We start from the raw sequence: 14,015 nt of genomic DNA, 5'->3' as shown, positions 1-14,015 counted from the left end.
TTTCGTGCAGCTGTAATGTTAACTAGACTGCCTTGAATCAGTGATGAGCGATGATCAGAATGGTCTGGCAATGCGAGACTACCACAAACAGTAAATGACGAATAAACAGGATGTTCACTGGCCCAAGGACATTTAAAGTCTCAGGAATTTGACTTTAATCCTATGAAAAATAGTTAAAAAAAACATCATTACATCACAGCCAGTATAGCATGCTGGAAACTTGTCTTTAGTTATATAAAATGTACTTCATTTCCAAAAACCTCACTGTGTTCCTTTAACATAGCCATCTTCTTTGATGAAATACAGCCTGCTGCAGACATTGTAATGATCCTGTGTCCATTTATCTCCCATACACCTCTGCAGCATTATACCATAGTTCCCCAGCCGCATACCTGCCGTTAATGCATTTTGTAGTTCAAGGTGAATGATTCACTAAAATATCTATTAAATTTGCAGCAGTTTATCGAGCCATTCTTCTCTCCGTGTTTTTACTTGTGCATTTTGACCTCCTGAACTTGATTATATATAAAGCACACGTGCTAGACTGTAGACATGTTTTACTTCAAAGGAGCTTGATTAGTTATTTAGTTGTTTTTGCATTCTGCTCTAACTTGTGCACGTGTTTCTTTTTTTCTGTCTCTTCTCTGTTCCTCAGGGATCCTGGAATGGCCTTTCTGGACCAAGCTTGTGGTGGTGGCCATCGGCTTTACAGGCGGACTGGTTTTCATGTACGTCCAGTGCAAGGTCTATATCCATCTATGGAGGAGACTCAAGGCTTACAACCGGGTCATATACGTGCAGAACCGGCCAGACACGTGTAAAAAGCTGGCGCTGGAGAAGCCGCCGCTCATGGAGCCCAGTCTGGAGAGCAAGGAGGCTCTGGCCCCCACCCAGTCAGACACAAACTCCTCCCAGTACACAGAGACAGAGGACTACAGTATGGAGGTGCTCCACGTCTGACAGCTCGGTCCACGCCGTTGGTTGTCCTGCTCATACGACACACACAAACAGGCCCGCAGTGAAGAGTAGCGGTCATGGAAATGCTCGGTGGCTGAGGAACAACCAGACATTCCCCTTCCTCTGATCCCAGACTGACCCACTGACCTCATCCGGTCATCTTATATTCCCCAAACTCCACCCACAAACACAGACAGACAGACAGACAGACAGACCAACCGTGACTCTATCTTTCTTTGTCCACCTATCATACGTTATTCTTCTCTCCACCCTCGATCCACACTCCCACATCTTACCTTTCCCAGGACTGGAGTGTTTATATTGACTTCTGTAAATGTCTGAAGAGGCCTGGAGCACACACACACACACACACACACACACACACACACACACACACACACACACACACACACACACACACACACACACACACACACACTTACACATCCATACACAAACACACACTTGTATGTACACTTCTGGGAGTGCAGGACTGAGACAAATAGACTCACAAACGGCTCCGGAGGTTGATACGTCTTGGACGCGTGGTTTGTTTGCTTGTGGGTTTGTTAGATTTGTTCGTTTTTACCTCCTGTTAGTCTCGGGCTAACCTGCCGTGGATCAGTATGTAGCGCCGTGCATCGGATCTCTGGAATATTCCAGCTACTGCCATCTCTGTCGCTGTGGTCTGTCAGCTCCGCGCCGCTCTGGATCCGACGGGCCCTGATCTGGACATGCATCGAAGCACTTTTATTTTTTTAGTTCCCACAACACACCCCCTCCCCGTCCTCCAGTTCCTTTCTTTCTTTAATATGACTCCCATCTTGTATGTTGTACATGGGGGAGAGCACACGGAAAACAAACCTTTCCTCAAATGCACATATACCTACAGATCAACCCTCCCGTGGATGATAAAAAAGGAATTGGGGTTTTTTAAAAAAAATGGAGCCATGCTGAAAGAATCACAAAAATGAGTGTTGATTCTGTCAATCTCATAATCCAGAAAATGGAAGATCCAGCCACATGACTTCTCTGCCCCAACATGAACTTTCTGAAGGCTTTGAGAATGTAAACTTTTTAAAAAATCATTAAAAAAAATAATAAATTAAATTTAAAAAAAAAGAATTTTTTTTACTGGTCACAGGAAATTGTGAGATAATTTCCATGTCTTGAGATCGTAACGCGAGCCTTTGGGCGTAAACAGTGTCGCTTGTTTTTCTATCATGCGAATGACACAGTATTTACAGTGTGATATTCCATGTGTGGTTTTTAATATGTTGATTTGTTTGCTTAGTCATGGGATATGCCTTGAGAAATCCACAGCTGTGTATTTTCACTTCTGTCCTCCAGTCGCTCCGGCTGTGCAGACCGTGTGTTAATTGAACCTTCACAGAGAGTCTTGATTAAAAACCAGACAGACTGCAGCTGCTTGAGCCTCATTTTTGCTCTGCAGGTCAGGACCTGCACATTTACAAACCACCATCAGTTGTTTTTGTTTAGACGGAAGCAGAATGCGGCAGATCTGATGTGTAGATGTGGCATAAATGATCTTAACAGAGCATTTTAGATCTCAGCTTCAGTGTGTCTTGTTTGCTTTTGCCACACTGTCTCACATGGCAGCGAATGTCTATTTTAGTACTTAATCACAAGACAGGCAGCATATTGCCCCTTATTTGATTGTTTCTCTCACATCTAGTCTCATGTGGCACAAATAAGACATTTTTGATTCCCACTTTGATTCCATTAATTCAGCATTGAGGATGATTTTTATATCACTAACATTCTGCAGCCATCAGATCCTTTACATCCCAATAAATGCTGATGTAACACATCCATGCATCTCCTGCGACTGAGTCAGTCTGCATCATCGCTTATTGATGAGCCGACTGGATCGCCACCTGCTGGTGTGAAGCAGAAGGTGCAGTCCGAGATTCGCAGCGGTGGATTTCTCAAGGCTGCGTGTTTTTTAGGCTTACAATCATTGTGAGTGCTTTTGTTAATGTGGGAGCACAGCAATGCCAGGCTCATGTTGAGCCTCACAGCCATTCCAGCAACACACACATTTTTAAAAACTGTCTTTGATACCAGTATACTGTCTGTGAACAGCGATGGTCCAACAACATACCTGACAATTACTGCTCAGCAGCAGCAATAAACGAAATCAGCGCTTTGTGTTTTTGTTTTTTTGCAAGAATGCATACTGTGTTCATGTATATGCCCCATGGTGACTTGAGATCTGGAGTCTAATATAATTTTAATACAAAATGAGCCGAGGGAGTTGTTGTGTGTCAACTTGGATTAAGACCTAGAAACGACAAGCTTCTCTGAAACGTCAATACCCAGGAGGCTCAGTGCAATTAGACAGATAAAAAGTGCAATTACCCTTTTGTTGTTATTCTATTCTACAGTTATGTACTGGTGTTTAATGTCCAGGGTGTCCTCTGGATATAAAATTATTTTCTTTATTTTGTGTTGTATTTATTTTTAACAGAAAAAAGTACAATTTGTTCATTTAAAAAAAAAACCTTTCATTAGTAATTTTATGCAACTTACACTTAGTTTTGTTTTACCAGGCATAAGTACCAGAAAATCACTTCCACTCTTTGTTTTGCTCTTAGTTTGTCATTTAGATATTAGAATTGTGGAAACTTTGATTACTCGACCTTGACGTAAATATCTGTTCTACCTTCTAACTTCTTAAATTGCTCGCTAAATTTGTTTTAAACACACAGAATATTCTTAATTAAGCACAGCATCAAATTTGAACCTATTTTTCACATGAAAAGAAATTGGAAAATGCAAACATTTTCCCATGAGATAGAAGACTAAATGGATTTTCAGATTTTTTTTTTTTGTTTGTTTGTTTTTTGGTTTTTTTTTGTTTGTTTCTACTCATAGGAGCTGGCTCCTTTTATGAAGTCTGACGCAGAAGTTATGATATAGTTCTGATGAAGATTGAGGCCACTTTAGGACGCTTCCTCTCTGAGCGCAGCTTTTTCATTCTTCCTTCAGTTCATAAACCTGCTGAGTGGAACATCGACTGAGATAGTTGCTTTCTCAGCCTCAGTATTTTATGCTTAACTCCAGATTTTTCCATCTGTCTTTACACTGTCACCTACATTTCTTTTATCATGTCTGGGAATAGTGTAACTTGCATAAAAGCTACATTTGTTTACTACTGACTGGACTTGAACGTATACGACTGTTCCCCTGTCTAATGATATCATTCCACAAGTTTGTCTGTGAATTTACTTTGAAATAGTAATTGTAAAGAATTTGGTAAAAGTACTTATGTTTTTAAATGAAATATTGATGTGTTTTCAGTTCATTTCCCATGTTTGAACAAAATATGTAGAATTAAAAAGAACAACCAAATAAAAATTAAGTTACTTTTAATATTGTTTGTCTTTTTCTCAGTGCATCTCGACTGAATCTTGCATTCTGATTTTAAATGTTCAGAAAACAGGATTTATTTGTGACTGTCACAGCCGCAAGAGACTTGAAAAAGCTGCAGCAGTATTGTCAAATATAGAACTTTTATTTTTTTTAATAAAGGATCAGGTAGAAATGACAGGCCAGGTAACATTTTAATACATTTTCACCTACATAAGTAGCAAAAACTATTTATCTATAAATGAATGGCTGCTTGTTGCACCAAAAGCCACAAAAAAACTTTTTCCATAATCAGAGTTCTATTTATTATGCAAAAACAATCAGTTTACCACTTGCTGATCCTCAAGATTGTCCACTATGGTGTAGTACATTTACTCAAGTACTGTACTTTTTTAAAGGTACTTAGAGTTTAATTCTACTCACCACATCCCAGAGGGAAATATTGTACTTTTTACTTCACTGCATTTATCTGACAGCTTTACTTACTCAGATTTCTGCACATGAAACTTATAAAGAGCTTCTGAAACAGGGCGGGATTTTATTTTTTTTTTTTTTTTAATTAAAGTCTAATTCATTTTCTACAAAAACAGCTGAAACAATTGTTCCTTTAGCTGACTGAGAGGAAATTAATTTTCAAATATTCTATTAATCATTTAAATCTTTTGTCATATAAAAACATTTCATGGTTTGAGCTTGACAAATTTACTGCTTTTGCTTTTTAACTATTTTAATATTTCTAAGAATTTGGAGGTTTGGACTGTTGGTTGAACAAAAAAACACTGAATGTGTCACTTTGGGCTCTGAGTAATCCAAACAATTAGTCAAATAATGGTGAAAATAATCAGCAGATTAATTCATAATGAAAAGAACATATAAAATTCTCCAAATGAGCTCCACATCAAGCAGCTACAGCAATAAAATCCTGCTTTTACATGAATACATCAGTGTAATTAGACATTTGAAACATATTTCTGTACTGAGTACGTTTACTTTTTATACTAAAGTCCAATTCCAGATTAAACTTACATGCTTTCACTTATTTTTTAATTCAATTTTGCCTCTAGCAGAGCATTGTTAGCGTGTGATTTTATTACTTTTTCTTCAATAAAAGATCTGAAAGCTTCCTCAGTATCCTTAAGTAACAGCTCTTAGTTACCTGAATGAGGGAGGACCCTGTTGTTGGAGCACACAAAAGCAACAAAAATATACACAAAATTTAAAAAAAGGCTTCTGTCGAAATTACACAATCACACATTTAGGTGCCAAATAATTTTCTAACAGCATATTTGGGACATTAGAAGAGTTTTTTTTTTTTTTTTTTTTTTGGCGAAACTACTGGCACGATCATTTCCATTGTAGAAGTAAGATTCATTCCTCACACAGCGACACTGTTTGGGATTTTGTTGGGGGACATGTTGTAGTAGGGAAGCTTCTTTCCTTCGTTCCTCTTCTTGATGGAGCTGGTTATCTCTGCGAGCTGCTTCCTGAACTTCCCCATGGCCTCCTTCACTGGCTTCTCTATAAAGTGCTCATCAGGATACATGCCCAGGTAGAGCTGCAGGGTGAGAGACGAGAAAGGTCAGTCAGGCCTGCATCACACTGCAAAGGAAAAGAGCACTTGCTGAAGTAGACATGGGGGTTTCCTGGGAACTTAGAAATGTATAGTTTGTATCAAACCTCTGATGTTGTTGCTGGTCCGAAAAACAACCCAGCCTGTGCTTAGACCATCAAATGTTCAAATGATTGCCTGTGTGTTTGGACGCAGAGTGTTCTTTCCGTACCTCGTTCTCCTGGTACTGGCTGAGAGCCCAGACAGCCCCCAGGTGCCAGCTGGAGCGTCCACAATCAGGGAGGCTCTCCATGATCAAGTTCACGTCTGCCAAACCTTTCTGTTTGGGCGGCGGCTTCCGCATGGTGGAGGGAGCGTTGGGGATCCAGGAGCACCAGTCATACTACAAAACATATATGAAGAGAGAGTAAGGGCATGCAGTACCTTTACTAAAGAACTGCACTGAAGCAGATTTTTGCTGAAAGTATACTTAAATGTTTCCATTTTCTATTCGGGTACAGTAGGTTATAAAGGCAAATAATGCACATTTTACTCCTCAACATTTACTGTACCCAACTAGTTACTAATAATAGATGAAGATTGTAAAAAAAAAAGACATTTATATCAGATCTGATGTCTCTTAGTTGTTTGTCGTGAAACCAAAGAATGATGTTCTCTCTATACTGTAAAAAACAAATATTTCAACAGCTGAAGTACCAAAAAAATACAGTAAAATAACTTGAATGAGCATCCTATAATAATATAATAATTTTAAAAATGCCTTTTCCAGCCTTATTTTTATGAGATTATCTGTATTATAGATAGATAGATAGATAGATAGATAGATAGATAGATAGATAGATAGATAGATAGATAGATAGATAGATAGATAGATAGATAGATAGATAGATAGATAGATAGATAGATAGATAGATATAGATTAATTCTATTTTTGCATTTCCTTTATTTTTGTATTCCTTTTATTGATATTTTTGTGTAAATCAAAAACTATAGAAAAAAATCTGTAAAGTAAAAAGGGAAATTTTCATGTAGTTACAAATTTTACAGTGAATCCGTCTCACATGGCTTTTTGTGATATTTGTATTTACTATGGGGAAGGTAGTCAACACTAGTTCATCCTCAACCAGCCAGAACAGAGAAATTTTACAGCTTTAAACAATGCCAAAATAATATATCAGTCAGAGCATAACTTTTCTGCAGAATCAGTATTTTTAATATTTGATTTGTATTTTAGTGATAACCTAATATTCACCTGTCCAAAGTTGACAGCTGCATGCTGGGATGAAGCAGTGAACACGATGACCGTCAGGTACTCTATCAGTTCCTCACGCGTTTTCACAGACTTGGGAAATTCTGCACACAGATTGTGGATGCACAGAGTTGACAAAGTGAGCCTAAAACCTTACAAAATCCCTTTTATTTCTTTTGCAAGGGCTGCTGTGTAAAAAAAGATCCTTGCACAAAGCCTTCAGCTAGGAAATGATGGTGAAATCCAGGATGGGTTTTACAACACTGGGGCTCAGGCAATGACACCATCACACTCCTGCGAATTCCTTTCTTCACCCAAACCATTCATCTATAACAGAGCAGATTTGAATTTACAATGCCGTCTGTTCCCTGTCATACCTGTCTCCTACAGAAAATCCTAAACTAACGAAATATTGAAGGGGGGTAGAGAAAAGAAACTGCACAGATCGGTTGGGTGTTGCTTTTTGTTTGTTGCTGCAGCACTGAAAGGAAACTGCTACAATAGGAGGTCTGCGTTTTGCACCCACCACATTGATCGAAGTCCTGCATACCGAAGCTGCACACGTCTTTCACGAAGGCCTGAATTTCTTCGTCTCCCTGGACCGTCTCATCGCTGGTGTAGTAAATACACACCACGTCAGACACAAAGCTGCCAGAGAGTGAAAAGGACAGCTGTCATGTACAGAGGAAATAAAAAACGCTCTCTTCTGACACACTGTCAGTCTGAAACACACACAGGGGTAGAAATGTTCCCCCACTTCTCACTGTTTATCCTTCATTCTGACTGTTTTCTCTCCCTCAAAAACACAAATCAGTGCTGTTTACAACAACTGGAGGAAGCAGTGCAGCTCACCTCTTTGTAGCCTCCCACACCTGGTAGCCGTCATCCCTGTAGAAGTAGGTTGGCAGGTCCTCTTTGCTGTCCATACCGCGGATCTTGATCATATCAGGGAAGCACAGAGACCTGAAGGTCAGAGACTTGGTGCACTTCTGGACCAGCTGGATGTGACCACCTCCACCTGTTGCATTGGCCTTGATGAAGACAGAGAGCAGAAATCACGATATCACTTATTGCCCATTAGCAAATGCACAATGGGGAATTATTTGTTAAGTGGAATTAAGTGGAATTTGTCTTCATCAGCATCTTAATCCCTGCTTTTTGTGGACTTATCTTCCTCTCTGTCCTTTTCGTCCCATATTTCTTTTCAGTTTTTCATTAAATTTTCACAAAATTAGCCTCTGCCATTTACTTGCCTCCCTTATTTCTATGCTGCACATGCATACTCTCACAATCTCACCTTGTCAAAGATGCCACACTCACAGATGAGCTGCTCTCGGGCCTTGGTGTTGATCGCGATGGTAAAGCGAACGTGTGGGATGAGAAGCTGCAAAAAGCAACGACGTTCAGTCAATCAATCAATCAATACATCGATTACTGGGCTAATTAGCCAGAGTTGTACCTTATACACAGGGTGAACAGCAGGAAGCTGCCTGTACATGGCGACAGCAAACATCTCTGTGATCAGATGTGTCCTGAGCAGGTGTGTGATGGTCTGGTGGTGCTGGAAGTCGGCCGAGCGGACCCAGATCTTTGCCAGCAGCCAGTCATACTCACCGTCAGTGGGCAGGAAGATCGGGCTGTCTTCACCTGGAGTCTGGCCAAGCTGGAAAAGAAAGAGGACGAGGGGAGAGCAGGGGCAGTTAGAAGAAGCACAGTTCAGTTTAACCCTCCTGTTGTCTTCATTTATGGGCACCAAAGATATTGTTTCCTTGTCTGAAAAAAAAATCCAAAAATTCAGCAAAAAAAATTCCCAAATTTCTGAAAATTTGCAAAACCTTCAGAAAGAATTCCAATAATTCCTTAAAAGTTTCCCTTAATAATTTTATTTTAAAAATGTTTTCAAAAACTAATTTTGCAAGAAAATTCTTGTAAATATTTTCCAAAAATGAGTAAAAAGCTTCCAAAAAATCCTAAAAATATCTAGTGACTATATATATATATATATCAGTAAAACTTCTAATATTTTCTTTAAGAACATTCACAAAAAAATTAACCAAAATCCAGCGAAAATCGCTGGATTTTGGTTGATTTTTTTGTGAATGATCTTAAAGAATTTTTTTAAGCATTTCTTTTTTTCTACCAAAAAATGTTTGAAAATTTCCCAAAAATGTTGAAAATGTGGACATCAGAAGTTTTTTCCACATTTTCAAACATTAAATCTCATCAATTTTGACCCGCAGGACGACACCAGGGTTAAGGAAATTTTCCCTCATGAAATAATGGTGCAACACATATCTGAACATCACTGTACCTGAATGGCTATGGGCAGGATCTTGTTGTGGGTATTGTTGTACAGCAGACAGATTGGAGCTGCCAGGTACTGCAGCGTGCAGGGGTCGGTGCAGTTCGGACTGATGCCCTCTAACACCTTGTAGTCCACTATGTAGACGTTACCTGCCTGGAGCCACAACACTGGTTTACATTGTACATCAGCACCCTGTCAAGGTTTTCTCTCAGAAATGGAGAGCGAGTAGAAAAGATTCGCAGACACAGACATGTCTACCTCTATTTCCTGCTCCAGGGTCAGCTCCCTCTCCAGACTGACAGAAACCATCTCATGAGTGACAGGAAACTTGTCAGGAAGTTTGGTGCACTTTTGGATCATGACAGGGTTGCAGCCATTTAGAAACTGGTATCCAAACATGAAGTCCTCTTTCCAGTGTTGCATCACATACTCTGTGTAATGTAATTAATATAATATAATATAATATAATATAATATAATATAATATAATATAATATAATATAATATAATATAATATAATATAATATAATATAATATAATATAATATAATATAATATAATATAATATAATATAATATAAAGTGTAGCTGACCTGAGATTGTGTTTTTGATTCTCACAAAGATTCTCTCAAAGTCAGCAAAGTCATTCCAGGAGGACTGGAACATGTGCATGAACTGGTTCACGAATAAGTTCTCTATTCTGGGAAATCATCATCATCATCATCATCATCATCATCATCATCATCATCATCATCATCATCATCATCATCATCATCATCATCATCATCATCATCATCATCATCATCATCATCAGTATATTGACAATCCAAAAGGTCAAGAATTCTAAAACTAGTGCATTTTTAATTACCATCACTCAAACATTGTAACTGAAAAAAGTCTGATGAAAATCTATATGTTTTATACTATATATATTGTATTTATACTATATATGTTGTTATGATGGGCTGCACAGTGGCTTGGTGGTTAGCACTTTCACCTTGCAGCTAGAAGATCCCCAACCTCCCTGGGATCTTTCTGCATGGAGTTTGCATGTTCTCCCTGGGCATGTGTGAGTTTTCTCCAGGTATTCCGGCTTCTTCCCACAGTCCAAAAACATGCTGAGGTTAATTGGTGATTCTAAATTGGCCGTAGGTGTGAATGCGAGTGTGCTTGTTTGTCTGTATATATAGCCCTGTGATAGACTGGTGACCTGTCCAAGATGTCCCCTGCCTTCGTCCCAAGTCAGCTGGGATAGACTCCAGCCCCCCCACAACCCTGATGAGGATTAAGTGGTGTATAGATAATAGATGGATGGATCGATGTTGTTATGATCATTTTTCTAGCATTTTTTTTTAGCTTTTTTTTTTGGCCACAAACACCTGATAATGTCTATGAAGCAAACTACACAGCTCATTTCAGCTTATATTTTTTTTTAGCTTTGTTCACTGCACAATGCAAACTGTTGTGTTGTGGATCTGTTTTGGTCTTTGTGTGCCCATGTTTAAGCTCACACGCCTGCATTAAAGAGCCATGCAAATGTCCCTGGTGATAAACACACAATGACTCCTCTGTTTTTTCCTGTTAACCCTGTGTACATAACACAGCTCAACACCTGATCATGGCATCATGAAAGCTTTGCATTGAAAACCCCCCTGAGGCTGAACCTCCACAGACTCCTTCTGTTCAGCACTGAAGGGCATCAGCTGTTGTCATAACCCCTGCAAACCTGTCCACCTATTTACTGCAGATGGCTATTAGTGGGAGCACGCACGCTTTACTGTAGTTCAAGATGAAGTCCACTCCTTTCTCACTGTCAAACTGGATGTCTCGGGGCAAGTCCTTGTGTCTGTTCGCATCTATGCTCATAGGAAAGCCCGGCTGCCACTCCTTCCACCTAGAAAGGGCAGCAGAGTTGTTCAGCCTCCTATAGCATCCAAGAACAAAAGCTACATATACAGTGAACTTACCTGTAAGTTTTTTTCCTCGTTTCCAGCTCCTTTTGTCGGTGCTGCTTGACCAGGCCGGTCTTATCATCCTGAGGGATGTGAGCTGCAACAGGCACAGCAAGACAAATTGAGACATGGACCAGAGTTGTTTACCTTTTGTTTTGTCACTGCAAAGTCTGACTGATAAGAAACATGAGGCAGGTATTTTCTTAGGCAAACAAACTGATGAACTGACGGCTACCTCGTCCATCCCGCAGCACCACTTCCTTGTCATCCACCAGCCAGCGGAAGCAGGGGAACTCCACGTAGTCTCCAGAGGGGGTCTTGACTGTGATGTACCTGCAGTACCAGTCATCCTGCATCCAGTATTTCCTCTTCTCGATCTTCACCAACACGATGTCGCCCAGGTTCTCCTCAACCCTCACACTATACGAGTCCACCTGCAATTTAATCAGGGACTAATGTGACAACCGTGTCCTGGAGATTTATTGTCAGAATCACTTAAATATTAGAAGGAGTTTAACCCACAAAAAATACATAATTTCTGTAATATTTTATGGTCTACATACATTTTAGTGGCAAAATGGTCTAACCCACAACCCAAATATAGCGTTTTAGTGGTGCTTTGAATGTTAGACCATTCTTGAAAACACAAAACTTTGAACCCATTTTTCTCAAAAACTACAGAAAGTGCGTTAGACCACCGCTTCCAAACCCTTCACTATTGGTTTTGCTTTCTAAAGGAAATACAGAGAAACAGATTTCTTTTCATGGAATATTAATTTGACAGGAAACAATCACATACAGCAGCTCACATTAGTTCACAGAGGATCACACACTGTTTAGGGACATTTATGGAGTGGAAAATGTGACAGATCAGGCATATGTATGTCTGTAAAGGAGTTGATCTACAATGTGGATTTGTAGGTAATGCAGAAGCATTTGGCTTCAACATTTTGTAGTTTGTTATTTAAAAAACATATTATTTAGGTCTATAATCTGAATTTAAATGTCAGAATAAAACCATTAGACCTCAGTTATAAATTTCAATGGGTTTTAATTTTTAAAAAATTATGTAGATCAGTAATTGTATGCTAATTTTAATTTTCATACTTTATCTCACCTTTAACAGGCAACTCAAGATCCATTTTTTGTAATTTGCCATCACTATATTTATTACTATTTTATGAATTCATTCATTCTTGTTTCTTTCTTATTGTAAAACACTGTGACATCTGATTTGGAGAAGTGCTTTATAAAGTCGACTGAATCTCATCTTTAGACAACATTTGTAATTTGAAACAGAAGGTGTATCTGTCACTACTTGTTCTGTGGAGAATAAATTGATGGCAGCAGTTTAATTAGTCAAGAATACACTTTGGTGACACAGTAAAAAGATCTTTTTTTGAAGAAATTTCTATCTTACACACTCTACTATGCATTTCATCATCATTAATTTTGACTTTATTGAAGATCCTAAATGAAAACCCTGCTAGTATTTTCCATTTATTGCACTTCATGTTCGCAGCAGGAGCTATGAGTTTGATTACACCCTGCTGGAGTTGACTTCATTTTGCCAAAAGTAGACAAGCTTTGTATTCCCTCTGAAATGAAACGATTCACTTTAACAGAATCAATCTCGATTTAAAACTCTGCTTCCTCTTTGCTTCCTCTTTCACATCAACTTGCAGCTGATCTCAATACGCCATATTTGTCTGCAGTTCATCGGGAGATAAAAATGAATGCACTTGTCACACTGTCACCCTCTCATCAGCGCAGCATCACTTACCGCCCCCCTCTCAAAGTCGTTGTACAGAGGCTTGTCCAGCAGCGTTCTCTCGCTGCATTGCTCTGTGCCCACCAGTGTAATGTAGATGTAGTCATCCGTCCCTGCGAACCACTGGTTCCCTGTGGCAATTGTCACCGTGTACGAAGGCATGGCGATCGCCCAGGATGAAGAAGACTCTCCAAAAATGTCCAAACACCCTTTGAAGATGAAGAAATCTGCAAAAAGGCAGCTTTACTACCACCGAGTAAAAGTTCACCTAAAGATTTTTTTCTAAAGCAAAGTTAAGTTTCTTCTTCTTGCTCAAAACTATTTCTTCCGCTGATGTACACATCTCTTACACAAACACACTGTGCAATCAGGCAGAAGAGGGAGGCGGCAGAACAAACTCAGGTCTCTCTGTGATATGGCAATCTCCACCCTGAAAGTGTAAATGAGGTCAGAATACAATACAGCTGTATTTCCTCGATGCGCTATCAGAGGGGAAACTGATGTGAATGTGTGCGAAGGAGAAGGTGTCTAGTTTCAGAAGGTGATATTAAATTATTCTTTTTTTGTCTGCAAACAACCGGACACACAAAAAAATACAATAGATGAATTCGTGTATTGCTGACAAAAAAAGGGAAAAGAATAACAGTGTTAAGTTGGACTTTAACTATATTCAGTTGATGTTGTATAAATGAATCCAGGAATATCTTTTAGACATCACATTTACCAGTCAAATTAGTACATGCCACTGGACAACAACAGGCAGTGTATTCCACTTTCAGTGAAATAAATGCAAATGTATTAGAGCCCCTCTATAGTTTCAC

General features: G+C 39.2%; 2 protein-coding genes across 8 annotated transcripts in view; one reads left to right on the top strand and one right to left on the bottom strand.

The window, feature by feature from the left end:
• Positions 1–3,127, top strand: part of marchf8 (membrane-associated ring finger (C3HC4) 8) — a 93,617-nt gene extending 90,490 nt beyond the window's left edge. For all 7 annotated transcript variants that reach the window (XM_055018553.1, XM_055018554.1, XM_035945270.2 and 4 more), the window contains one exon: positions 656–3,127. In XM_055018553.1, the coding sequence (XP_054874528.1) occupies positions 656–960 (305 nt within the window). In that variant the 3' untranslated portion in view covers positions 961–3,127. The remainder of the gene's footprint in view (positions 1–655) is intronic.
• A 276-nt stretch (positions 3,128–3,403) lies between these two features.
• alox5a (arachidonate 5-lipoxygenase a) lies at positions 3,404–13,606 on the bottom strand. Its single transcript, XM_023263897.3, has 14 exons — positions 13,207–13,606; positions 11,659–11,857; positions 11,439–11,520; positions 11,243–11,365; positions 10,065–10,171; positions 9,733–9,905; positions 9,481–9,627; positions 8,629–8,832; positions 8,467–8,553; positions 8,022–8,200; positions 7,696–7,817; positions 7,173–7,273; positions 6,132–6,302; positions 3,404–5,905 (listed from the first exon to the last, which is right to left on the bottom strand). The coding sequence occupies exons 1-14, from the start codon at positions 13,354–13,356 to the stop codon at positions 5,726–5,728; spliced, it is 2,025 nt and encodes a 674-aa protein (XP_023119665.2). The 5' UTR covers positions 13,357–13,606; the 3' UTR covers positions 3,404–5,725.
• Positions 13,607–14,015: the final 409 nt, after the last annotated feature.

The sequence above is a fragment of the Amphiprion ocellaris genome, chromosome 16 (genome assembly GCF_022539595.1).
Source record: "Amphiprion ocellaris isolate individual 3 ecotype Okinawa chromosome 16, ASM2253959v1, whole genome shotgun sequence".
Classification (NCBI taxonomy): Eukaryota; Metazoa; Chordata; class Actinopteri; family Pomacentridae; genus Amphiprion; species Amphiprion ocellaris.
The sequence above is the reverse complement of the archived record's forward strand: the minus strand, read 5'-3'. Positions and strand labels throughout refer to the sequence as shown.